Genomic DNA, 27,478 nt, shown 5'->3' on the forward strand with positions numbered 1-27,478 from the left:
AGAACACTCATACAGATTGATTTTATATGTTTCATTTATTCCTGTTCCAGAGCTTTTGTTCCACTGGATATTCCTACCAAGAAAAACTCAACAGAGTGGGAGAAAATAAAACTTTTGTTTGAAGAACTTGGAAGTAGCCGTAAGATTTTTTTTCTTGTAAATCAGTTGAATAATTTTATAGTTTCTTACTCTAAATTCCATTGAATTGGGGCAACTTGCATTTCAATGTGTGTGAATTAATGAACTGCTAATCATGAGGGAATCATCTGGGCAGTATAGAACTATAACATTAAGTGTCATTTCAGTATTGAAGACTTAAATATCATTTACTTCTTACTATATGCAGAGAAATTGTGTTTATGGTAGTTGATTCTGAGTCTTTTGAGGAACAAATATAAACAATATGGAGAGCGCTAAAGTTTTGTTTAAGAAGCTAATTTAAGAATGCTCAGTTTTATTTCCTTGCTGGACGTATAACTTTCTAACAAGAGAGAGCTGATGATCTGTAGTAAAATACCTCATGGAGTGGAGATTCTGTTCTGCTAGAATTATTAAGGAGAAACTAGACAGTTGCTGGAGTATTTAAAGATACCATGCAATGACCACGGAGCTGGACTAATTAATCTCCTTGATACGCTCAGGTTATAGGTTTTATTTAAAGTACCCTATTTTTTCTTCGAAGTTATAGCCCTTCCAAGCAGCCTACTCCCAGTGAAGAAACAATGAATATATTTGAGTGATAAAATGTAGAAATCTTATTGGAAAAAGTAGAAACACACTCCAGGATTAACAGAAGTGTTGAATGTGGGCCAATGCTCTTAGGAGCTTAAGCCAAAAGTATTATTAGTGACATCATTATTTCTTAAGCAAACAGAGTAATAGAGGATTAGTGACCTTCCCAATTTTGTAGCATTCAAACTCAGCACTACCTAGTATAGCCACAGATCAAGGATGATGGATATTGTAGTCTGGCAAGGTCTGGGTGGTCACCAGTTCCTCACTTCTTGAATTAAGGTTTTAATTCAATGCCAACATCCATTTTTAACACAATTTGGAGGGGGGGAGCAGTTGGTAAATGACCACTGAGATTTGACATTCTATTCTGCCTTTAACAATTATTTACACTGCCAATTGTTGATACTTCATTGTTCCCTGTGATACTGGATTGCATTCAATTCATTCTCTTTGGTTGTATACATTTTAGCAAAACAATTCTATTTTTTTCCTTGCAGATGGTTTAGCTGCCCTCTCTTTCTCCATAAGTTCTTTGACCCTTATTGGAATGGTGGCAGCTATTACCTATACGGTGAGCAACTTATTTTTGATCTTATCTCCATTGAAGTTTGGCTTCCTTCTTCAACATTTTGAACTCTGCCCCTTGTTAATTCAGGATCAAATCCAGTGTTGTTGAGGCATAACAAGTGATTTAAGCTGCAAATCTATAATATTTCCCTAAACTTATTTTGCAAGTTCTCAGTTTTAGGTTAACAAATAAAGTGAGGCTTAATTGGATGATGCAATTTATTCTTTAAAAGAGAAGATCTAGAATAAGAATGATGCATTTTTAGCCCTTTGGATGTTATTGGACTATTGTTCTCAGAACATTTACGCTTTCTGGTACGTACTTTAGGAATCAAAGATAACATTGAAGAACCACGGGTTCCACACTGATTCTTGACTCCTATATATTTTTCTTTATAATTATTATAAATAACTTGAGGCAATGAACATGCCTGATGCTCCAACATTCTTCTGTTTTCCCCACAACAACAACCCTCTGAGGTTTGTTGGCTGAGAGAGAGAGTGACATTGGCCCAAAGTCACCCAGCTAGCTTTCAGACTTAAAACGGGACTAGAACTCATGGTCACACAGTTTAACTACTAGACCAAACTGTGTCTCAGGGCTCCAATATTTCTTTAACAGAGCTAAAAAAAATTTTTTCCTTTTAAAACTCTATGCAGGACTTCTAGCAATGACAGCTTTTAGTACAGTGGTTCCCAAACTTGACAACTTTAAGACTTGTGGACTTCAACTCCCAGAATTCTCCAGCCAGCTCTGCTGGCTGGAGAATTCTGGGAGTTGAAGTCCACAAGTCTTAAAGTTGCCAAGTTTGGGAACCACTGAAAATATAAGCAGAAGCTGTGCAGCAAAATTTTCTTATCTACAATCAAGGGGCCAAATTTGTTTAGATAGTCCTTAATCTTGTACAGCAGATTTTAAGGGTGTGGGGAAGGCTGTAGAGGGGCGAGAAAAGTAGTTATACCATCAGGAAGATTATGCTCAATGTGCAAAGGACAATATAAATTAGGAACAGGGAATCCACATGACTGATGCATTGTTGAACCAAATTTTAATGTGAAAGTAGTTTGCAATGTTTAAATATCAAATGGTATCAAATTGATACTTTCAAGTTTTAGATAGTAACTTATGAAAGTTCACCCAATAACAGTTCAAATTAACAACAGCTTCTAAAAAATTCAATTATGACCTGAATTTGTTGCTATTCACAGGGTCACATGATCGCAGTTTGACAAGGCAACTGGCTCACGTTTACAGTCAGTTGCAGTGTCCCTCAATCACATGATCACAATTTGTGACGGGTTTTGCTGGGTTTCAAGCAAAAAATGGCAAAAAAAAAATGCCATTGGATAAGGCGGATTTGCTCTTATGACCAATGCAAAAAAAGGTCATAAAATCGGATCTGGTTATGTAAAATGGCTCACAACCACAATGACCTATGACAGAATTTGCTCCCAGATGTGGTCATAGATTTAGGACTACCCGAATGGATTTGTCTAAAGGTATTTCATAAATCTAGTTCATAATTGTTTTGAAATGATGATATACTAGTATTGTATGCCTTCACAATTTAGTATCCAGGGAGAGAAGGATATTAAAATAATGTAATTGTGATGTATTATCCTGACTCCACAGTACAGTCAGAAAATATTTGATGCTGTTCTAAGTCACCGTGTTAAGAGGAGGATATGGAGTTGGATTGCTGCTTCTGCGTATCTTCGCATTCTTAGCATTGAACCTATCAGCATGTTGGCTAAAATATTTTCCTAGTTTAAAAGCTTTTGCCTTAAGTCCTCATTTTGCGATCACAATTGATACTAACAACTTGGCTATTAAGTGAAGCGATTGCTAAGGAAAATGCCACCTGTGCTTAATGAGCTTAATTCAATTGTCCTTTGCTTTATAGCCCTGTAATAAATGCAAGGATTGGTCATAAAGTTACTTTTTCATCACAGTTGTAACTGCATACAATTTCTAAACAAGGCAGTCACTAAAGGAGGACTTTCTGTAATACGACATAAAAAGACCATGCCCCTGAGCCATTCCTATTGTGGGGTGTCCCACATTGTAAGTGGGGGTAGCATAGTTTTATTTCCCTGGACACCTGGAGTCCTAGTTATTTTCCTTTGGAATTTGTTTGATAAGTTGCTGTTTTTAGACTCAGGAAACATATGTAACCTGCAGGAGCTCTGGCCTTGTGAATGGGAAAGTGATGAGTGAACTGTTAAGGGTGACTTTCAGAAAAGATTATTCAGTCCTGAGAAGATGAAAGCATAAGAAATAAATTTCAAAGTAACCCCATTTTGATTTTGTTTGGTACAAGATAAGGCAGACAGAACCTCGGAGAGGCTTTCAAGATTCTATCTTGCTATAATAAACAGCAGCCTGAGAATCCCCGCTGTCCCTGTTTCTTGATCTTGCTTTCCTCAAAGAATTGACAGCATGCATATACAAATTAACAGCATGGATATTGTTAAAAGATCAACCATGCAAAGGTACAAATAGTGATCACTTTATGACTGGTCTCTTAACCACTGTTTGAAGTTACAATGGTCTAAAAAAAAAAAGCTACTTATGATCCATCTTCAAAGTTACATCTGTTTCACACACACACACGCACACCCATCCCATGGTCATGTGATTGCATTTTAGGTGCTTGGCAACTGGTTCACGTTGTGACCAGTTGCAGTGTTCTGCAATCACGCTCTGCTATCTTTTTGTTATTTTCAGGCAGAAAACAGCAAAAAACACACTGGGTATGCTGAATTTGCTTATTGAGCATCTGATTCACTTTATAATGTCAGAAAAAAAGATTGTAAAATCGAGTCTGGTCATATAGCGATCTGTTTAAGAATTGCAATGACTTACATCCAAAGTTCCTGGCTCAGTTGTGGTCATAAGTCAAGGACTATTTGTAGAATTAGAATGATGAGACAAGAAAAGCAAAAAAGAGAGATACTTGTAATCACTCTGTGCCCAAAGTCCCCCAAAATTTAATAGTTTGAGGGCTTTCTCAAATTAAGTGAGAATTAATTGCATCTGCAGGAGTATTCCATAAGATCTCATAATTCAAACTTTCACTTCTTATTGGAAAGGATGATTTTCATAGCTTCTGAAGTCTGATGGGCAATAATGCTGAATACAGGAGAAACAAAGCCTTATTGTTGTTATTATTTATACCATGTCCAATTCCCAGCAACTTTGGGCAGTTTACACATTATTTAATAAATTTTTCCCATTATTCTTCATTCTGTTTCAGCACTTGAAAATTACTAAGATTTTAGTTTTATGGGTTATCTTTATTGATAATATAATTGTTTATCCTTTTAGAAGCGCAATCCTCTTTCTATTAAGTACTAAAAATATTTGAGATTTATAACTTTGAGTAAAACCTGTCAGTGCATTTACAAAGAATTGACATAATTTCTCCAAATTAAATGCAACTTGATTTTTATTTTATGAAGAACCATGGGGGCGCAGTGGTTAGAACACAGTACTGCAGGCTAACTCACTGCTCACGCCAGGAGTTCAATTTTGAACGGCTCAAGGTTGACTCAGCCTTCCATCCTTTCGAGGTCGGTAAAATGAGGATCCAGATTGTTGGGAACAATACGTTGACTCTCTAAACCCCTTATAGAGAGGGCTGTAAAGCACCGTGAAGCGGTGTATAAGTGCTGTTGCAATTTACAAAAGCTGTATCTATTCCATTTACTACCCACTAGTGGACATTTGTTGGTAGCAAGCTCATTTCAAGTATAGTGTTTGTTGTCTCTTAGGAGTCCTTTTTAGTCGTCTTATTTGTACCTACACAAGGCAAGGCACAGGGAGAAACAAGAATCAAGGCTGAGTTTTTCCCAAAGCCAGGGGAATGTATGCCAAAGCAAACAATGGTTCCTCCAGCTTGTGCTTAAGTCAACCCACACCAAGTGCTCCTTGTGAGGAGGGGTGAGGTGACTTTCTCCCAAGCAGCTTTGCAGACCTCCTTTGAGCTTGCCTCCACTATACCGAGGGTCAAGGTGGCGCAGGGTGCAGTATTGCAGGCCACTTCAGCTGACTGTTATCTGCAGTTCAGCGGTTCAGATCTCACCGGCTCAAGGTTGACTCAACTTTCCATCCTTCCGAGGTGGGTGAAATGAGGACCCAGACTGTGGGGGGCAATATGCTGACTCTGTAAACCGCTTAGAGAGGGCTGAAAGCCCTATGAAGCGGTATATAAGTCTAACTGTTATTGCTACTCTTTACCCTTAGATTGAGTGGAGGATCTCTGATGAGGAGAGCAGCTGTTCTCCCCTCATGAGGGCAGGAAGCTCTCTGTCCGGTTAACCACCTCCCCCAAGGGCCCTGGGACAGCAGCATCCTCAGCTCGTGGCCTCTGTAACCATTCCAAGGGATATGTGCCATCCTCATCGGATGGTTCCTGTTCCAATTCTTCCTCCTCCAAACTGGGATCCGATGGGCCATGAGAGTGGGCTCCAGAAATGGACTCTGACCTGGGGTCCAGAAAACAGTATAGTGGGAATAGAATATCTTCTAAGGAAACACGCTGACTCTGTATTCCAGAGATGCTTTTAAATGACCTCATTCTTATTTCAAATAAACCGAAAGTTTCTGCAAAGCATCGAGTAAATGGTTACAACAGTAGCTCTCAATCTTTTCTTCACCCTGCCCCCCCCCTTTAAACACGGTTTGCGGCCATGAATCATGGCCAAGGACTCCCAAGACTTAAGATTTAAATCATAACATTTATTCAAGGCTTCACTGACCCCTGTGATAACATTTTGTGCCCCTACGAGTCTGCAGACCCTCAGATTGAGAGCCACTGGTTATAGTATTATGTATTCCAAAACATTTATAAATTGGATTGTGCTTATTTTAAGGGTTTTTTTTCTCTGTTATTATATATGCAAGGTTTGCTTATTTGTTCTAGGTTTAGTGCTTTTTTTAGTAACTGCTGCAGGCTTCCCTTCCCCAGTTCTGTTTTTCACTACGGTGTAAATGTTTTAGATGTCCTTTCTTCTTTGTTTCTGGTGTTTTGCTATCATTTAATTGTTAGGCTTTCTGGGCATAAACAACTTTCATTTGTCACTTAATCTCAGTCACTTCTGCAGTTTCTGTCTTTATCTCTAAATAATCACTTCCTGTGCTTTTATTTTAGAAATGTTACCTCACCTCTCATGTCTATTTTTATTATATTTTATTGGTGCAGAGACTGGATTTGCAGAATTGCTGATAGTTCTCTTTCTTCAAAGTTTGTTAATTTCATTAAAGGGTTATCGTCTCTTGGTACTTTTGCCCCCAAAAGCTTTCACTGTGTTAATATGATATTGCATCTTCTGTGTGATAGTGCTTTGGCTGTGGAACAAACTCTCTAAAGAGGATTGCCTGACACTCTGATTACTGAGCTTAACTGCCAAATCAAAATTACATTATTTTCGGAGGCTTTTTGTGAATATTGCTGTTGTATGCTGTGATTGCTGTTTTTAATCTTCTCTTTTTATTTTGAGGGGCAATATTTTTGTACTACAAGAGATACTTTCAATAATAAGTATGTGTGTGGGAGGGAGAGAGAGAGAGGGAGGGGGAGGGAGAGAGAGAAAGGAGATCTAAGATACCATAGAACTGAGATGGCGAACCTATGGCAAGCGTGCCACAGGTGGCATGCAGAGCCATTTGTCAGGGCATGCAAGGTGTTGCCCTGTCAGCTGGCCAGCGTGCATGCGCGCACTGGCCAGCTGACTTCAGCCTTTTTTGAGGCCATTTTTCGCCCTCCCCAGGCTTCAGAGGCTTTATAGGAGGCTGGAGAGGGCGAAAACAGCCCCCCCCCGGAGGCCCTCCGGAGGCTTCAGGAGCTTCCCTGAAACCTTCGGAGCTCAGAAAAACCAACTCTACGGGCAAACCGGAAGTTCAGGGATGGACTTCTGGTTTGCTGATAGGGCCGTTGTTTGCCCTCCGGAGCCTTCAGGTAAGCTCCTGAAGCCTCCCGGGGGGGGGGGGAGGCTGTTTTCGCCCTCCCCAGGCTTCTATAAAGCCTCTGGAACCGGGGGGGGGGGCGCGAAAAAAGCATGCAAAAAATGGGGAGCACTGGTCATGCATGCTGGGTTTGCACATTGCATTATGGGTGTGGTACGCCCGCGCACGACCCCTCTGCGCTCCCCCCACTTTTGGCACGCGTGCCAAAAAACGATCGCCATTGCTGCCTTAGAAGATATTCTTTATTTACAAGGATCATTAGTCCTAGAAGATGAAGTTAGATCAGCACTCCAATCATTACCAAATTGAAGACTATAGGAACTGATGGAATATCCATTGGAATATGACAAGCAACAGAAGAATTACTCAAGGTTCTAACTAAGCTATGCCAACAAATCTGTCGAAAGCATGATATAGTAGCTAACCATTTGGAATAAGTCAATCTACAGATCGGTATCAAATGAGTTGTAATAAAGTGTGCCAACCACTGTACAGTATCCTTAATTTCACAAGCTAACAAAATTATGTTTAGGATTATCCAGCCCTATATGGAAGAGGGATGTCAGATGTTCAAGCTGTGTTTAGAAAAGGCTAAGGAACATGAGGTGTTATTCCCAATGCATGCTTGATAATTGAAAAGCCAATGATTACTAAAAAGCAGTCGATATATGCTTCACCAATTTGATTGTGTCATGGAATCATAGAGCTGGAAAGGGCCTTATCGGTCTTCTGGTTAAACCCCTTGCTCAAAGCAGGAAACCTTTTACTATTCCAGACAAATGATTGCCTAATCTTTTATTGAAAACTAAAGTTCTCTTACCAGTTCATCATACGATTTAGCCTCCAACCCTTATCATCTTTGTTATTCTTCTCTGCATTCTTTCTAGGGCCTCAGCATCTTTTTTTGTATTGTGACCAGAATTGCAGAATAGAATGGTACTTATCACTTCCCGTCATCTTGATACTGTCCCTTGTTGATGCAACCTAGGAGTGCATTAGCCTTTTTGATAGCTGCAGCACACTGCTGACTCATACCTAAGTCGTGATTCATTAGGACACCTAGGTCCCTCTCACAGACACTACTGTTGAGTCAAGTTCTGCCTATTCTGTACCTGTGGATTTGGTTTTTTTCCTGCCTAAATGCAGGATCTTTCTTATCTCACTTCTCAACTGCACCTTGTTGCATGGCAACCAATACTCAAGTTGCCAAGATCATTCTGAATCCTGAGTGTATCTTCCAAAGTGTGAACAATTCTCAGCAGCTTGGTGTCAAATTTACAAATTTGATGAGTTCCCCTTCATCCCCTTGTCTGGGTCATTTATGAAGATGTTGAAGAGCTCTAAGCTCAAGGCATTACCTTGAGCACTACACTCTGAGTGTGGTTGATCAGCCGACTTCAAATCCATCTGGTGGTGGTACTGTCTATCCCACACTGTTCTTTTATCTTACCAGGATGTAGACTCTGCTCTACTTTATTAAATGCCTTATTGAGGTATACTACATCCACAGCACTTGCTTGATCCACTGATTTAGTCATTGTCAAAGAGGCAGTAAGGTTTATTTGGCATGACCTACTTCTAACAAACCCATCTGAGTTTCTCGTTATCATCTTGTTCATTTCTAGGTGTTCACAAATCCACTGCTTGATTAACTTTTCCAGCATATTCCCAGGTATTGATGTCAAGCTGATTTGTCTGTAGTTTCCTTAATCCACTCCTCCCCCCTCTTTTTTTTTGAAGATTGGAACCACATCAGCTCTTTCCCAGTTCCCTGGCAGTTCCTTCATGCTGCAGAAGCCCTGAAATATTTCATTCAGTGGTTCTGAGAGCACATCTGCCAGCTTCTTCAGTGCCCTGGGGTGTAAATCGTCCAGTCCCAGATTTGAACTCACCCAAAGTTGATAGGAGTTCCCATACCAATTCCTTGTCTAATTTTGGTCTGTGTTCCTGTTCTGTCTCCCACAATGCTGCTTTTGATAGGTGTAACTATTTTTTCATTTTGATGAGCTGATGACATTACTTGGATAGTGAAAATGTGAAGGATAGACTCAGTAGAGTGTGCATGAAGACCTTGGAAAAGATAGTCAGCCCTGATGTATCTGTACCTACAAAGATGAGAAATGTGCGAGCCATGATATTCCCTGTGACACTCTATGGAAGGAAAAGTTGGATTTTAAAGAAGCAAGAAAGGAAAGTGTTGTGGCCCAGCAGGAGCCGTTGGAGCTGCAAACAGACTCAAGGCGCCCTATGAGTCGGCTCTGGAAGATGTGGAGGACCCTGGACATGGTTCCGACTGGGACCAGAGAGGCTGGTTGGTCACCAGGAGGCTCCTGAGGCATGGAGCAGTGGGGAAAGCCAAAGGGAGTGTGTCCATGACGTCAGGCCTTGGAGCAGTGGGGAGGAGACAAGGGAGTTGGTCCTGGACGCCAGGCAATGGCGGGTAGATAGACGCAGAGAACAACTACGTAGATACAGAAGATAATTGGACCCAGGTGGTTGTAATTAGGCTCCTCGCAAGAGAGTATATAAGAAGAGACTTTGGGAGGAGACTGTTTGCAGGATTCAACTTAATTACCAACGCTGGAGAAGCTTTTGTGTATATTTCTTATCTTGGAAGTCTGGATTGCTGCCAAGGTCTTGTCAGTGTATTGATTTACTGAGAATAAATCGTCTAGCAGTAATCTTGTCTTGAAGTGCCTTGGTGTACGGAGAGGGGGGTCAGAACAGGAAACGTATTGATGCTTTCGAACTTTGATGTTAGAGAAGACTTCTGAGAATACCATGGACAGTCAAGAAAACAAAGCAATGGATCACTAAACAAATCAACCCAGAATTCTTGTTCAAGGCATACATGACTAGGCTCAAATAATCTGGCACATTGTGTGAAGACTCAGCTCTCTGGAAAAGTCTCTAATGTTGTGGATGATGGAGGGAAAGAGAAAAAGAAGACAACAAGCAGCAAAATGAATGGAATCAATTACAGTGGGGATGAGTGCACCTTTGGGAGACCTGAAAAAGTTAGAGATAGATCATGGAGAAAATCTGTACATGTGATAGTTAGGAGTCGAAGATGACTTGGTGACACATAATAAAGATGAAGCTCGTAGGATTATTTTCTAACTTTATTACTTCTTTTCAGATTTGGAAACGTGCAATAAGAACCTAGTATTCTATTTTTTTACTTTGTTTCCTTGACTCCTAGGTATAGATTAGTTACAATTGGGTTCTCCTGGGTTTATAGAAACTTTGTTGCTATATTCCAGTGATGGCTAACCTTTTTGGCACCGAGTGTCCAAAATGCAATGTGCCCTGCCCCCCTGCGCATGCGTGCATGTCCCCTGTGCATGCGCCCAATCCCCCCCATGCCCCACGCCTCCTGTACATGCACGGCAGAGACCCAAACACAGTGGCTTGTGTGCCCACAGAGATGGTTCTGTCACATGTGCCATAGGTTTGCCACCACTGCTATATTCCTTCTTTCATTGGTCTTTAAGGAAACAAGCATGCAATTGTAATTAGTGCATATAAATTCCAAATAATGTATTATTGTAGACCATTTAATTTTATCTCTTCTTATTAGGTTTATTTATTTTTTACATAACCAAGTTTTTACCAGTATTTTGGGTGAATTCTGTATCCTGTACTTTACTCTTCTTCCTGGTAAGGAGAGAGCATAAACTGTCTTTATGCTTTATGTGAGTATTTGGTACAAAATGGTCACAAAAGAATAAGTTTGAAAGCAACATTTTGATACTAGAACTAAAATATTGATTTTGAACTGATTATGATGATCATTTAGAAATGTTGGAAACAGTTAATGCTCTGTTTCATTTTTCTCCAGGCTTATGGTATGTCTGCTTTGCCTCTAAACCTTATAAAAGGCACAAGAAATGCTAGTTATGAACGCTTGGAAAACACTGAAGATATTGAAGATGTTGAGCAAAATATTCAAAGAATTAAATCAAAGGTTTGGTGCTACTTTCACTCATTACTTTTAGGACTTTAATTCCATGCTTTTTCAAGATCATCTAACTTTCATTATTAGTCTGGAATTTGGACACATGAAAAATGCAATGTATGTTAAAGTAGAATTTTATTTCATTATTTCAAAATACAATATGTATTCATGTATGATTTCATTTTCATTCATTCACATTTTAGTAGCTCAATAAAGTATCTAATTTGCTGATAACTTCAATAGCTATGAAAAGTTACTACTCTATTATATATCGCTCGTTGTATTATTGATTTGTATTCTGCTTAGGAGTTTTTGTTTGTTTAAATGAAGTTTGTATTAAAAGAGATGAAACTCTCAGATTTTGGCATAATACTGTATTTTTCGGAGTATAAGATGCACCAATGTTTTGAAGAGGTATATTTTTTTAAAAAAAAAGGTTTTGCACTCTGCAGACGTCCCAAAAACGGCTCCATATTTTTTTCAAAAAAAGGACATGAATAGTTTTTAGGAGGCTTGTAGAATGCTCCTGGGGATGGGGTGGGGCCAAAACAAGCAAAAAACAGCCCATTTTTCATGAAAACGTGCCTGTTTTTTGTCAAAAAAAAGGGCATGCATAGCCTTTCGGAGGCTTATAGAGTGCTCCTGGGGAATGGGGGGGCAAAAAAACGAGCAAAAAAACAGTCTATTTTTTGCTCATTTCTGCCTCCCCAGCCCCCAGGAGGACACTGCAAGGCTCCTAAAGGCTATGCATAGCCATTTTGGTGAAAGGGGTGGGCTTTTGGGAGGCAAAAAATGCTGTATTCAGTGTATAAGACGCACCCAGATTTTTAGCCTATTTTTTGAGGGGAAAAAGGTGCGTCTTATACTCCAAAAAATAAAGTATTTCATTTACAGTACTTTTGAATTGGAAATCCCATCCCTTTAGAAACGAGTTCTTAATTTTTTTAAAGATTTTTTAAAATTAACTGAACTAAACTGAAATTCAAACTCATTTTTCAAAAGTAATGATTGGAATTAAACAAAAAGATTGTAATACTAATATAATAATGTTGCACTTTTTCTTATAATTCTCCTTAATAGTGCAGAGATGGTCGGCCTTTACCAAATCGAGACAGGCAAATGCTGCAACAGCTTGAAGACAAATTAAGAAGCCTTCGCAAAAGAGGACGGCGTCTGGAATACGTTGAGAAAAGCTGCTGGACAAAATTCTGTGGTGCCATGAGACCCCTAAAAGTAAAGACCCTTATTTTGTATTTTTCTGTTCGTACCAAAAGATATTGAAGTCCTACAATATCTCATAAAATGTTCATGTTATTAGAGACAGACTCAACTCAGAAGATCAGAATGACTCTATTGGTTCCACAACATAAGAGAAAGCAGAGCCATATATTTTTGAGGTTTTTGCTTAGATCTCATGGCCAAACATACTTTGAGTGTGATGTGTCAGCAAGCAATATATTTTTCTACTAAAATGAATCAACAAAATGTTTCGAAAGAAAACTGAGTGGACAAATAAATGACTGTGCCAAGAATGTAATAATGGTTTGAAAATCCTTCTGGGGAGTTCAGCCCCCTAGGTTTAATCCCAGCTACCGTATTTCATAAATGTGAGCACTCCCTGTTCTGTAAACATAAATGCTTACATGAAAAACTGCAAAATAAATTGGATGTTAGCTGGGCATCTGTGAGAAAGCTGGGCTGAAATGATTTTCCTCATTCTGATTTGCTGCTTAGAAGCTGTGAGGGAGCCTTGTTGCTTCAAGCAAACCCATCCATTGAGATGTTTTGCATATAATTCTTTAGAAGACAGATCTAGAGATAGCTTCTGCTAATTCAAATTTGGGCAACTGTGTTGAATTTGCCAAATTGCAACACCCTCCCCTCCTTTTTATAAAATATTCACTTCTTTAAATGTAAGCAAATAGAATGATGTTTGATGAATTACTGTAAGCTAAATTAGGATGTTCAATAATTATAGTATTTTATAATGGAAAAAGTCATGTGAAACAGCATATCGTGCGAAGGAATTCTTTTGAGCTGGCTAAATCAGTACATATACAATATACATCGATAACCTTTTGCTATATTTCCATGTGCAATTGTTAAAATATATCATGGTTCAGAACTGTAGCTATAATCGAGATATGGAGAATGGGATAATTCTAATATAGTGTATTAAATGAGAGCACGCATCAGTTTGATTCTTCTCGTTTGTTGATTTACTTGGAACAATGGCTCCCATTAAATATGCTGGGAGTAGTGTCTCATACGGTTGTGTAATGCCACAGGGTCACATTCTATTTAGCAAGCACACAGACTAACTTTGAAATTGGAGAGAGATTTATGGTTTAAGTTACTATTACAATTGGACAAATAATGGATCAATGTAAAACGGGGTAGACAAGAGGAGAAAGGTGTGAACAGACTTGCAGGATGAACAAATAAGCAACAAATTCAATTTAGTGTTATAAAACCATCAGGGTATGAATGTGGAAAGAGAAAAGATACCAACAGAATGTAGAAACATTCTGTTGGTATCTTTTCACACTAGGGAGTTTACATTTCCATAAAAGGAATTGCACCCAAATGATGCTGAAAAAATACCATTACTTCGTAATAGGCATGTTAGATAGCAAAGTTCAATCCCATATTGGGACTAAATTTCCACCAAAAAAGTCTTGTTATAAGAATAATTTCTTTCTGGTGAAAGTTATACATAGCTTATGAAAATTGTTTCGCCAAGATGTAGGTCAAATGTATGTCTTTCCAAAAACTTGGGAACTTGTTTAGCACACTGCAGTTGTCTAGGCTTCTTACATTTATTCAGTATTAAAGATCAGAGTCAAGAGTTTGAATAAAGTATTTGTAAATAATGGTATAATGTTGTAGGTAACTAGCAGTAATCTTACAGCTGCAACAGCTGTAATGTAAACAAAGTTCAGTATTTAAATAGGCTTTATATTGTTTTGAACAATGAGAATCATAAAATTGAGTATTAAATCAAAAACATTAAAACACAAGTAGGATCTTATTACAGAATAATACATTATTCCAAATCATTTAAATTTATATGATTCTCTCTTGCAGCATGTATAGACACATTAAGACTCCAACCTTGCACTGAGCTCTGATCTTACTGCTTTAATTATTTAAAGAAGACGTCCTTTTAAAAAATGAACTCAGTTTGGTAGGCAGCAATTATGTCTAAAATAATTTTTCTCACTTGTGGAAATGGCACCTTATATGAACATGTATTTATGTGCTTTATCTTTTGTCTAAGACTATGAACTAGATGGTTTACACATGCTAGAATAATAAATATACATAAATATGTGCTTTAGTTGTTTTCTCCACTTTTTACAAAGATTTAAACGTACATTGTCATTTCTGCAGATCTTTTCCTAAATAATCATCTGTACAAATTAATTTGTCCTATATCTGGACAAAAATCTTTTTCGGAAAATGAATTGAAGCCTTCAGGTTAACTTATGTCACTCGATTTTCAATTGTAGTCTTGAATCTCTATAAGGATAATATTTCTAGTTTTCTTGTTTTGTTTTGCATGAGCAAATATGTGTTGAAGAATTCAAAGTAGATTCTGGTGTTATTAGCAAAGGCTTCGGTAATATGTAGATGCTGCATTTTTAATTATGAGGAAAAATGCCCCGTTAACAAATTTCTCATATTTATCTCATTAAATAATAGCAGAACAAACTATGCATTGTTGAGAATGTGCTAAACTGTTTTTCAAACTTGCTTGTGTTTCAGATTGTATGGGGAATATTTTTTATACTTGTGGCTCTGCTGTTCACTATTTCTCTCTTCCTGTCGAAGTAAGTATATAACATGTGATTTTCATTTTAAAATGTATCTACTGAAAATCATTCAGCCAGACTTGGGCCAATACTTGATATGATATGTCCATATCAGGTGTTCACCAGAAACTTGTGAGCTTGAAAATGAACAGAACATGGGCCACATACCCACCATTGTCTTGTTTAGCACAGAAGACTGAAAATACCTTTGGATGTTTATTTGAATGTAAATCAGCTGTTTGCATATCAAAAGACGAATTGATTGCAAGGCTGTACTATTCAAATTTAAGCAAACAGTTCTTCAGACCTTTGAATATTACAGAAAGTAAAGTGGATGACCAGTGTGCTGAGCATATTTTAATATGCTCTCAATTCCTTATACATTCAAGTAAACACATGAAGAAAAAGTTTAATGTCCTACCTTGGTGCAAGCTTTTTGAAATACTGAAAGTATTTCTTCAGATAAGATTTTCTCACACTGCTTTAACAAGATTTCATGAGATGAAAGGGATAGGGATACAGAAATCTTAGCAAATAACTATTTTCAATTTAGAGCCAATTTATCTCCCAATATGTTATGATGGAGACTTTCTTAGTTTCTTTTTAATGGCTTTCTAATGAACTGCTGGGGAAGTAGATTTCACTGATAATGGAAAAGTATTAAGTAGCTATTTAGAAGCCATATCCTTATCGCTCTGTGAACTAATATTTACAATTATCTTGTTGTTTTTACAACAAATGCTATATGGCTTAAACACAGTTTGATAGAGGTAATATAATCATTGTTTCTTCATTTGTTTGTTGTTGAATATTTGTTGTAGCTCCTATTTAAATCATGGGAATGACACATTCTCATTCTGGACTATTCTGTTTTGGTGGTGTTTTGTCACTCTCTGAAACTAAATGCTGCAGACCATAAATGGCTTGAAGTACTCTGGGTTGACCCATCCCCTGCTTCATTTATAGAGACACTTCAAGCTACTAGACGATTTATTCTGGATATAGCTGAACAATCCTGAAAAGCTATAGCCTAAAAGAGATTATGAATCGACTGGAGAGTGGTTGGAACACTGTGAAATTCTCTGGAACCATTTTCAAATCTGTATCTTTTGCATAAGAGCCATTTAGGTACAAAATGAGCTGGGTGACTTTGGGGCCAGTCACTCACTCTTACCCTTAAGGAGAAAGCAAGGGCAAAATAATCTTGCCAGGAAAACCGCCTGGACTTCTCCAGACAGTTGTTAGGAGTCGATATTGACTTGAAGGCATACTTACGAACAAGTTTGTATGTCCCTATTTCATATATATTCAGATGAAAGGATGAGATGAAAATTGACAAAGGAAAAAAACAAAGTCTATATATGTCTCTCCTGGCTCTAGTGTTTTTAGAGGATTATTCCTGAATTATTGGCACTGTGGACATGCATAAATACATGGATTTTTTTTAAAAACAGATGTTTGCGACAAAATGTGCAAAAATATATAGGATGTCAGCGGAGGAGTGTGAATTGTAATGCATAATATTTTGAGAGTAGAACAGAGGCTATTTTAAAAGACATATAATACATAGAATTTAAAAATAAATCTCCAGATATATTTCTGGTTTTGCAAAAGGTTTCCATAAAATTCTGCACTCACAGAGAATTCATTTTATTGTCATTACAGCAGATATGTGTAGTAAGTATTGTTGTTTCATTACCCTACTTAGTAACATCATCAATTTAGGAGTTTTGGAGAGAGGGTTTTGGTTGGCAGGGAATCTGCACTTTTCCAAAACTCCTGTACAATGATATTTCCTAGTGGGGTAATGAAATTTTATTAGCAATCCCCAAATCAAGCTTGGAGAACTTCAACAATGCAACAGTTCATATTAATGTAAACATGAGTGATAATTATCAGATTAATGTCTACTTCATGAGTCTCCTGAATTTTCTATAATAAAAAGGTACATTTTCTGAATGTATAAATTCCTTAGAAGGTATATACAGTGGAACCTCTGGTCACAACCATAATCCGTTCCAGAACTTTGATTGGCAACTGATTTGGTCGTGACTAGAAGCAAGACTGACTGTGCATGTACACAGAAAAAAAAGAGTGTCAGGGGAAATCGCGGCTATGATTGATCACCACTTGAGGATGTGTTTGTGAACAGAGTAAAACATTTAGTGGATTTAGCACCCAATTTGGTTGTGGTCAGAAGCATTCGTGACCCGAGGTTTCACTGTACAAGTATCAATCCTGATCTGTGCACAATTTAAAATAGAAAATTCTATGTTCCTAATCATTATCACTATCAAATGTTATAAGATAATTTCTAAAATGTTGATGTGCATCTTTAGTTTTATGTACTTGATACAGAAAATGTATTCAAAATGTTTTTTTTTTAAATCAAGCAATAACAATTTATGTTTAAATTCTCACAGTTTGGATAAAGCACTTCATTCTACTGGTATAAGTTCTGGATTTATAATCCTGGGAACTAATTTGACCAACCCATTGAATATGTTGTTACCTGTTCTACAGACAGTAAGTAAAACCTCACTTCTACTGAATGTTAAGGACTTGAATGCTAATAAAATAAAAAGTTTTAAAAATAAGCAAATGAAATATTAAACAATGAGTTAATAATATAATATACATGAAATAGTATATACATCTTTGAGAATGATTGATAGAAAATGAAAACTCTGATTCCAATAAATAACAGTTATTTTTTGAAAACTATTAAACTATTATTGGTTGAGAATATCATAAATTAAATATAATAAACTAAATTGTTCTAGCTGGACTGCATCTTGATGGTATGGGGGCAGGTTTTTAGCATGCAAATAGTTTTCAATCGATTTGTTGAAATTAGGTTGCTATTTATCCATATTTTGGAGCTGGGAATCTCTTGATTCCATAAAGATCTTGATTCCACTAAGGGTCCCTGTTAATATTACCCCACTTTCCATAAACTAAGTATTGAACACAGAAGAGTTTTTGGGAGGACATATCAATTCTGACTGTTTAACAACACATTTAATTCTATTAATTATTTTGATACTAATATTGTAAAAATTGGGATAAAATACTACTTTCTGTCATTGTCTTATTATTGTTGGATATATTGGATTTAGTAACATTTTTATTTATAATTTTATTGCTTGAGTTTTTCTCAAATTTTAAAGCTGAAGAGTGATAACATTTTCCTGATGTATAAATATAGTGCATTTATTTTCTAGGTATTTCCCTTAGATTATATTCTTATTACCACCATCATCATGTACTTCATATTTACTTCAATGGCTGGAATTCGCAATATGGGTATATGGTTCTTCTGGATAAGGGTAAACTTTATTGTATCTTTCACCCACTTTTCAAGTAATTTAGTATGCTAGACAAATAAATAAAACATTGCAAATGCATATTAGAAAACAAGCAGAAAGCTTTGTTTTACATAGAATATTAAATCAAATACCTGTTTTGTCAGCTTTTATATCAGCTCATATAAATCATTTCACGTCACATCCAGACAACATAGGCAGGAATCATTCTGAAATTTAATGCCTTGGAATTTGTCTATAGTAACTAGGCAGCAGTTTTGTTATATTTAAATGCTTAATTTTAAAACATATATTATTAGTAGTAATATTTTTAAAAGTGTTTTAGCATACTGTATTTCATAATATGCCACTCGTATGGACTGAGTTTTAAAGCATTGTGTACAGGGTATTTTAACTTTTAAGATTTTTAATTTTATTAAATATATGTTTTTACTTAAGCAGAGCTGCTTTGAAAATGGACGCTTGCTAGAAATTGAATGTTCAGATGCTGATTTTCTTTAAAAGAAACAATTTTATCAATAACAATTAGACTTATTTACTGCTTCATAATGCTTTACAGCGCTGTCTAAGCGGTTTTCTTTGTCCCTGATCTAAAAGAAATACTTTTTAGCTATTGTCATTGGTTTTGTTTTCAAATATTTGAAAGGTTAAAACATAGATGAGACAGTACATCATTTTTCCTTTAGTCCTACAGCCACTCAAAATCTGTAGTTAATGTCCACTATGGGGTACAGGAGACTGTGGGTAGATTTCAGGGAATCCATGAATTTGGATGAGGAAAAAATATGAATGTATTTTCACATAAACAGGTAGTCCTCAACTTATGACCACAACTGAGCACAAAATTTCTATTGCTAAATAAGACAGTTGTTAAGTGAATTTTGCTCCATTTTATCACTTTCCTTGCCACAATTATTAAGTGAACCTGGCTTTCCTTTTGACTTCGTTTGTCAGAAGGTCACAAGGGCTGATCACATAATCCCAGGACACGGCAATTTTCATAAATATGAACCAGTTGCCAAGCATTTAAATTTTGATCATGGGGATGCTGCAACAGTCATAAGTGTGAAAAATGGTCAAAAGTCACTTTTTCAATGCCCTTGTAACTTTGAACAGTCACTAAATGAATGGTTGTAAGATGGGGACTACCTGTATTACCTAAATTATACATTTGTTACGTTTTAAAAAAAATGATAATGGTATTTGAGCACAAATACATTTTGCTTTCTATTAAAATCTATATATTTTATTTATGCATTTATTTCTAGGAAAGGACCCATAGATTTCACCAGATTCTCAATGGGGTCCGTGGCATGAAAAGTTAAGGACCTCTGCTCTAAAACCAGCAATAAGAAATACATATTGCAGGAAATTGGATTGATTATAAGTAAAACTATCTGGTGGGCTGATTCCCATTGCAACAAATACTTTAAAAAGATGGAGACTTATTTTCTAGAAGTAGTCAGTCAAACACTGCATGCTGCAGCAACAGCGTTTTGCAGAAATTGGACTGTTCTTCATTTATTCATACGATTTATAAAACCACCTATCTCAAACAAGTGACTCTGAGCAGCTTACAAAGATTAAAAAAAAACAGAAGAAAAGACTAGATGATTTTAAGTGCCTTTCAAACTGTAAGCTCCACAGAAAGGATGAGTAGCATTTAGTTTAATCCCTCAGTGGAGCCCACATCACCCAAGCATAAGATTTCATGCCGCATGCCAGTTATTTCATTCATGCTTTGCCGTAGTTCTCTCTCTTCGTTTCTCTTACTTCGCTGCTGCTGTTTCCTGTCCTTGTTTGGTCCTTTCCTGTTAAGTACATGGGATAATGTGTGCTGAAGAAAAGAATGAGAATATATAACACCAGGGTAGATGTACTGGTTCCACCACAAAACCGCGGTAGACTAAAGTGCGCTCGACGAAAGCGCGTACGTGACGTCATCACAGCGCGACGAAAACAGCACTCTGTGAGCGGTAAACTTAAAATTAACGCGTAAATCTAAACCTAACCCCCCCAAACTTAAACCTAACCCTAAGCCTAACCCTTAACCTAACCATATACCTAAACCTTAACCTAACACTAAACCTAACGCTAACCCTTAACCTAACCCTAAACCTAACCCTAATGCTTAACGTAACCCTAAACCTAACCCTAACCCTTAACCTAACCCTAAACCTAACCCTTACCTTTATGTGAATTGGCTTGCTTTAAGAGCGCTTTTTAAAGCGCCCTTTTTTCTCCGCGGTCGTATTTGTCGCGCTGCTGATGACGTCAGGTACGCGCTTTAATCGGGCGCGCTTTAGTGGACCGCGGTTTTGACGGGTCACGGATGTACTCATAGTTTGGCATGGCATAACCCAGTTTCCTATAGATTGGTATGTTTTAACATGATTACATATTTAGATAATTTAAAGCAGGGGTCTCCAAACTTGGCGACTTTATGCAATACAATACAATACAATAGCAGTAGACTTATATACCGCTTCATAGGCCTTTCAGGCCTCTCTAAGCGGTTTACAGAGAGTCAGCATATTGCCCCCAACAATCTGGGTCCCCCCCCAACATCTGGGTCCTGAAGACTTTAGGTCTTCAGGACTTTAACTCCCAGAATTCCCCAGCCAGGTTTGCCACGTTGGTGACCCCTGAGTTAAAGCATCCATTCACCAACATTACTTTGTTTGTATAGAATAGTAAACTCCTATAATTCTTCAAAATTTGGAGCAGCAATTGCAAATGAAAGAGTAGATAGCCTATTTAAATTGCACTCTTGAGAGTCTTCTTCTTTTAATGTCAAAAACTAACTCATAATGGGTTAATATAAGAACATATTTTTGAATTTTAGCTGTTCAAGATCAGACGGGGGAGGACACGACCTCAAGCCCTTCTCTTCCTTTGTATGATACTTCTGTTGATTGTTCTTCACACCAGCTATATGATCTACAGTTTAGCCCCTCAGTATGTTATGTATGGGAGTCAGAAGTATCTAATTACGGTAAGATTTTGGAACTTTGCGGTCAGCCATCATGCATTTTGAAATGTTATGTTGAAACAAGTTCAAGTAATAAATCTATAGTGTTCAATTATGTAATATATTAAGCATTATAGTGGTAATTTCATAATATGAAGGAAAGAATATAATTATTTTCTTCTTTTTCCTTTTCATTGCTTTTTTTCCAATTCTATCCTTCGATATCATAACAGTGTCTAAAATTTTGTTAACACTGAGGGTGTGATTGGTCTATATTCCACACTCCCCCTCACAGGATATCAGGAGAGGTTTGGCTAGGGGATAGTGACCCTACCTTTTGGATCATAGTTGCCCCATAGGTGTTCCCATTCTGTTGGTGTACAGGAAGGCCCCCAAAACAGTTTTATTTCAGTGGCCCTTGGGTCTGATTGCATGTATGTTTTAAAGTGCTTCAAATAGGTTTCATACAGAACTTAATACTTCTTCCTACACTGTATAAGTGATATATTTATTTTTTGCCCCGGCCTAGCCTTAATGAATTCTTTACTTCTATTCTTGAGGGAGGATCTTCATATATGTATTTTATTTTATACTTTTATATTTTTGGAGGGTCACAGTATTACAAAGCTTATAAATCTGTTACATATATCATGTTGAATAAAATAGACTTTTTTTCCTAAGCATTTTCAACCACTCCTTGATGACATCGTTATTTTTTTCTATACTCTTTTATCTCATTCCCTTTTATCCTAACAATCCTGTTTTCTAACAATATCATTTCCCCCAGATCTCATTCTTTCAGTTCCATGGTAGGGATTTGACCTTGATAACAAATTGCAGCTATCTTTTTTCAGCTGATGGAAAGTTGTCAAAACTGTTTAGATATTGTTAATAAAACTGCTTGCATTGCAAATAGTAAAGGATTGAAATGTAAATTTTCTAATACTGTTATGTTATTTAAATACAGTAGTCCTTGACTTATGACCAACATTTCTATTGCTAAGTGAAACATTTGTTAATGGGTTTTGCCTCATTATACGACTTTCCTTGCCACAGTTGTTAAGTGAATCACTGCAATTAGTAAGTTAGTAACAGTTGCTAACTGAAATTGGTTTCCCCATTGACTTTGTTTGAAAGTTGCAAAAGGTCACAAAAACATGACCCCTGAACATTGCAACCGTCATAAATATGAGTCAGTTGCCAAGCATCTGAATTTTGGTCATATGACTATGAGGATGCTGCAATGGTTGTAAGTGTGGAAAACGGTCATAAGTCACTTTTTTCAATGCTGTTGTAACTTTGAATGGTTACCAAATCAACTGTTGTAAGTTGAGGACTATCTGTATCTCTTTTTAAAGAAAAAAGGTTCATGGTGCTTGTTGCGCCAAGTAAAATGCATGATGTGTCAATGGCATTAGTATCTTATATCTACTATGAAATAACCCTCAATTAATGTCTTCTTTGTGCAGACTAATAAGACATTTGAAGGACATTTGAACAATGAAACAACATACACATCCAAAGACTGTGATGCAGATGCACCTGAAGGTGAGATAACTTCAACCCCAATTATAGTAAACAGTGAAAGATAACTGAGTTTGTAATTAACATATTTGAATGTATTGATTTTTCATGGAGGACACTAAAGCTACTCACCAATCACTATCAGAACTTGCCTTGCAGCTGTCATTAATCTGATTCTTAGTCCCCAACTATGGTTGCAATCTTGATACACCTCCTATCTCATGAATTTCTAAGAAATAAAAATATTGTCAAATCTATTGGTGTACTCTCTTTCTATTTCCACAGTCTATTCTAGGGGTGTCAAACTCACATCAGGGTGTCACTTGACATATCGGGACTTTTTCCCCCTTTGCTAAACTGGACATGGATGTGGTCAGCCCATGACACATCCGCCCCATGTGCCAGGAGTTTGACAGCCGTGGTCTATTCTGATGTTATACGCAGGGTTTCACCCTAAGCCATCAAATTCCTTAAAAAGTTGCTTATCAAATGTTTGAAATTAGAAACTTGCTAATGCTTGGACACAATGTTTTTTCTAAGAAAATAGCCATCCTAAAGAGAGTTCCCTCAACAAAATTCCACACCCATATTGATTTTGCTGTTATTTTCAAATAGGCTTAAAATTATCTCTCTATTTCTGTTGCCCATTTTGCAATAACAGGAGGTGTTTTTTCCCCCCACTCTTGGGCAGTTTTTAAACAAGCTTAACATTCAGAAGGATGTTCCTTCACAGACAGCTGTTTTTGTATTACCTTTTTCTCAAGTAGCCCAGATGTTCAAGTACTCTCCAATTCATACATTAGGAAGGTAGGCTATTTAAAGGAAGATCATGAGTGAATGAGAAGGTATTTATCACTTCCTCTCTAGAGGTTTATGTTTATTTGCTTGTTTGTTTCCGCAGAGAATGGCTGCTAATTCCTTGTGTATAATTTCCAGAAGGCTGTTGGAAAAAATGTGTCAGTCTTTTTCTTTTCTTTTTTTGCCATTTTTTGTGACTATAATCTTAAGGATGCTTATTTTCTGTCAGTAGAACTACTTCTAAGTAATGTGTTAATGACTAGACTAGTATTTTGGCGTGAAGATGAGCATTTGGCCACTAACTAGATAGTTTATTACTTTACCCACCAGTTTTTGGGAAGAAAAAAAGGGCTGAGATGAAGGACTCTTTAATAAAAAAAAAACCCGACACACTAATTCATTTATAATAAATTGTTGTGGCTGTAACTCCTTGTTCAGCGAGAATGTTCTCTTAAATACGCTCATTGTTCTATAGTACAGTATATTTTAGCAGTCCAATTTACTTTCTAATTTATATCCTGCTTCCAGTTTATATATATAATATATATATTGATTATGAGATTATGCTGACAGAAGAGTATTAGAAATAAGAATGTTAGTGATGTGATTGTACATGAATTCCAGTTTCATTGGTAATATTAAAAAGAGGTTGTTATGGCAACTACATTTCTCAAAATATTGCTTCCCATAGAAGAGAAACCTGGCTGAATTAGATCTAAGCATTTCTATCCTAGCATCCCGTTTCCCACCGTGCTTAACTTGATGCTTGCAGAAATAACTATCTCCCTCTATTCTTCAACAAATGATACATTTGAGCAATATGCCACTGACACTTGGAAGTGTTGTTCAGTGATTACAGCTACTCTTTATTTTTATAATGTTCTTTATAGGAACTTACAAGGAACTTTGGTTGTGAGCCATCACAATATCCTGTGGTAATTAAAACTATGTAATTCATTGTGTAGGAGAAAAATGTTTATTCTGAAGGCCCATCATGGAATGACATCACTTTCCTATATTTTAAGAAGGAAATTAATTCCCTGTTTCACACCATGTATAAGAATGTGCAAAATATTTTTTTTATTGTGATAATAAGTTTAAAATAATCTGCAAAAAAGAAAATGGTTTTAAACTGGAAAGTTAGCAAATTGTAAAGCAAACCTCTAGTCCTCAGCGCTGCATTTACCTTCAGATGTTAGTCTCAGTTTTCCCTGTCCCACAGAGGTATTGTTAATAAATAGAAAAGGGTGGGATCAGTTCAGATAAAAAAAGACATTAAACTAATCTAAAATTTTATAATTTTATAACTATCAAGAATTGGCAAGAAAAGGAATCTATAATGAAAATGTCAAGGGGCCTGAAGAGTGTGGTATTTCTATAAATCAATAAAGTAAAATATCTGCTGCAGATGTAAAAGAGGGGAATTCTATTATAAATATAGTAAGGAACAAATTTAAAAATAAATGTCACTTTTGTAATATTTTTTTTATTCAGACGTATAAGGCCATATTTAAATATTAGTATGACTATCCTTAGTTGTCACTTTATACAGTTATTTTCTAAAATTAGAAAGTGGCATTATTTGCACTTTTATAACAGAATAATTTTGAATTTACCACAGAAATAGTCATTTTCAATTCTGAAAAAAAACTGCTAATGTTTCAGAAAAAATATCACTGTGTTCATAGAACACAAAATTTCTAGTGGAATGTATAGATGGAAGCAATTCTGCCCTGATATAATTTTAGATTCACTTCAACTTGCTGCAGTATAAAAGCATATCTAATTTTGGTGAACGCCACATAAAAATTATTGTAGGATAATAATGACTGAAATTAAGAACATTTCCCTCTTATATCTAAAACAAGCTCTCCTTTCGATATTTATACTCATTAGCATATAGTATCTACCTCTTTTCTATTGAAAAAATGCAGTAACTTGTCTTTTAGCTTCATTTATCTGTTAAATTTTGAAAAAGCTGCAAATGTAATGTTTAAATGTAGGTCAATCCCATGGAGTTCTTCTATTTTCAGCATGGCTTAGCTTTAATTGTGTCCTTTAAGGGCACATAATATTTCTTTAATTATATGTTTTCTTAGATTTTAAAGCAGAAGAGAATTGTTAAAAAGTGTATGTGAGCTGAGACAATGTTCTCATTCGTTGTAGTCTTCATAATGAAGGACAGAAGAAATAATCTAGTTATGAAAAGAACTGTCTTGGAGTCAATGGAGGAGAAAATCTTATCTCATCCACCAATATCAACCCAAAGTTTACCAAGTCAGTTTCTCTCAGTAGTTTTAACAGGCAGGCAGTTTTAATAGTAGACATTTTAAATGGATCATATCTTGGTCTCATTTCTGAACATACATGCACCATTTTTATCCTATAGAAAGTGGCAGTTACGTTCTCAATTATTTGGGATTTCAGGTGATAGTTTTAAATTTGCTAGTATGAATCAAAGCTATTGAAGACAAGAAACAGACAAGATCTGGTGGAAAATGTGGATTCCTTTAAATATTAATGCTGCTTGGGCAAGCTGATTATCAAGTGACTTTAGTATTTTAACCTTAAACAGGATTTCTTTTTCCTTCCTTCCTTCCTTCCTTCCTTCCTTCCTTCCTTCCTTCCTTCCTTCCTTCCTTCCTTCATTCCTTCATTCATTCATTCATTCATTCATTCATTCATTCCATGCCTAGGTACCTTTTCCTCTTCTCTCAGCTCTAACCATATTTGCTCTTTCTCTTCCTGGCTTGTGAAGACCAAATGGGTCCAAAAAATAAACTATAATTTGTTTTGTCAGATTACCGTAGAGAACTATCTGTAGGTCTGTTCATTTTCTTTAATTCAGATAATCAGCCGGGGGGGGGGGGGTGTTGCGTATGGCATGGTATATGCTGCTTTGATTTTCTTGTGTGTTATTTCTTATCACATAAAGCATAGTAGTTGGCTCAGGATAATAAAGCTCCTTCGCTGCAGAATTAGATTTCAGTTTATATTTTGGGCTTTTTTCTACACGTTTTATTTATTTATGTGCCACCCTTTTCAGCTTTGAAAGTGGCCTTCAAGGTAGTTTACAAGCTTGAAATGTAAAATAAGAGTGAGAACCCATTTAAATTATCTTGTAGAGAGATAGTCTATATAAATCTGCTTAGTTACTTCAACTAGCAGCATAATCCCCTTAATGGTGCCTCCGCTGCGGCTGTTCCCACAATGCATTGACTAAAGAGAGGTGTGCGAGTCCCACTTTCCAGATACTAAGAAATGTGTTTTTACATCTCTTTTTCAAGCTCTAAATTGTTAAGTATTTTGATAGTTAACCTACTGTAATGTGTTGACTTGACGATCAAATTTAAAAATGTGTATTATCTATTGTATATAATATACCTTGAATGCTTATATAAGCAGAAAGGCAAGTGCTGCATTTAATAATAAATAAGAATAGCAAAAAAGCAAACTAAAGGGTTTTTGAAATAGAAATGTTTTAAGAGGTCATCTAAATTATTGGGAAAGAGGATTTCATGTGGTGTAATTTAATAGTATGAACTAGTTCAGTATTTAATCTCAGGCATGTCGACAATTCTACAGCAAATATTGTTAATTTTCTTTGGGTGTCTATGCTGTGAGGGTTTTTTTAATAAAGAGGAAATTTTTGTTTGGACTAAGGGCATCTCCATGTTTGATGTGAGGTCATTGGCATAAGATACAATCACTGACCTTGGAAAATAGAGTAATGAGGTCATAGATGGATGAATTAGAAGTTGATGCCCTTGGTGAGTGAAATATATACAGTGGTAACTTGGTACTCATCCTTAATTG

The 27,478-nt window shown here is 36.5% G+C and overlaps 1 protein-coding gene across 1 annotated transcript in view; it reads left to right on the plus strand.

The window, feature by feature from the left end:
* The window catches only part of LMBRD1 (LMBR1 domain containing 1), a 56,303-nt gene that overhangs the window by 19,843 nt on the left and 8,982 nt on the right, over positions 1–27,478 (plus strand). Inside the window, exons 6-14 of the mRNA XM_087718918.1 lie at positions 51–139; positions 1,233–1,306; positions 11,112–11,237; positions 12,309–12,461; positions 14,997–15,061; positions 17,467–17,569; positions 18,268–18,372; positions 21,215–21,364; positions 22,810–22,888. Coding sequence (XP_087575044.1) covers positions 51–139; positions 1,233–1,306; positions 11,112–11,237; positions 12,309–12,461; positions 14,997–15,061; positions 17,467–17,569; positions 18,268–18,372; positions 21,215–21,364; positions 22,810–22,888 — 944 coding nt within the window. The remainder of the gene's footprint in view (positions 1–50; positions 140–1,232; positions 1,307–11,111; positions 11,238–12,308; positions 12,462–14,996; positions 15,062–17,466; positions 17,570–18,267; positions 18,373–21,214; positions 21,365–22,809; positions 22,889–27,478) is intronic.

The sequence above is a fragment of the Thamnophis sirtalis genome, unplaced genomic scaffold (genome assembly GCF_051295495.1).
Source record: "Thamnophis sirtalis isolate CommonGarterSnake01/CBP01778 unplaced genomic scaffold, rThaSir2_p1.2 scaffold_6, whole genome shotgun sequence".
Classification (NCBI taxonomy): Eukaryota; Metazoa; Chordata; class Lepidosauria; order Squamata; family Natricidae; genus Thamnophis; species Thamnophis sirtalis.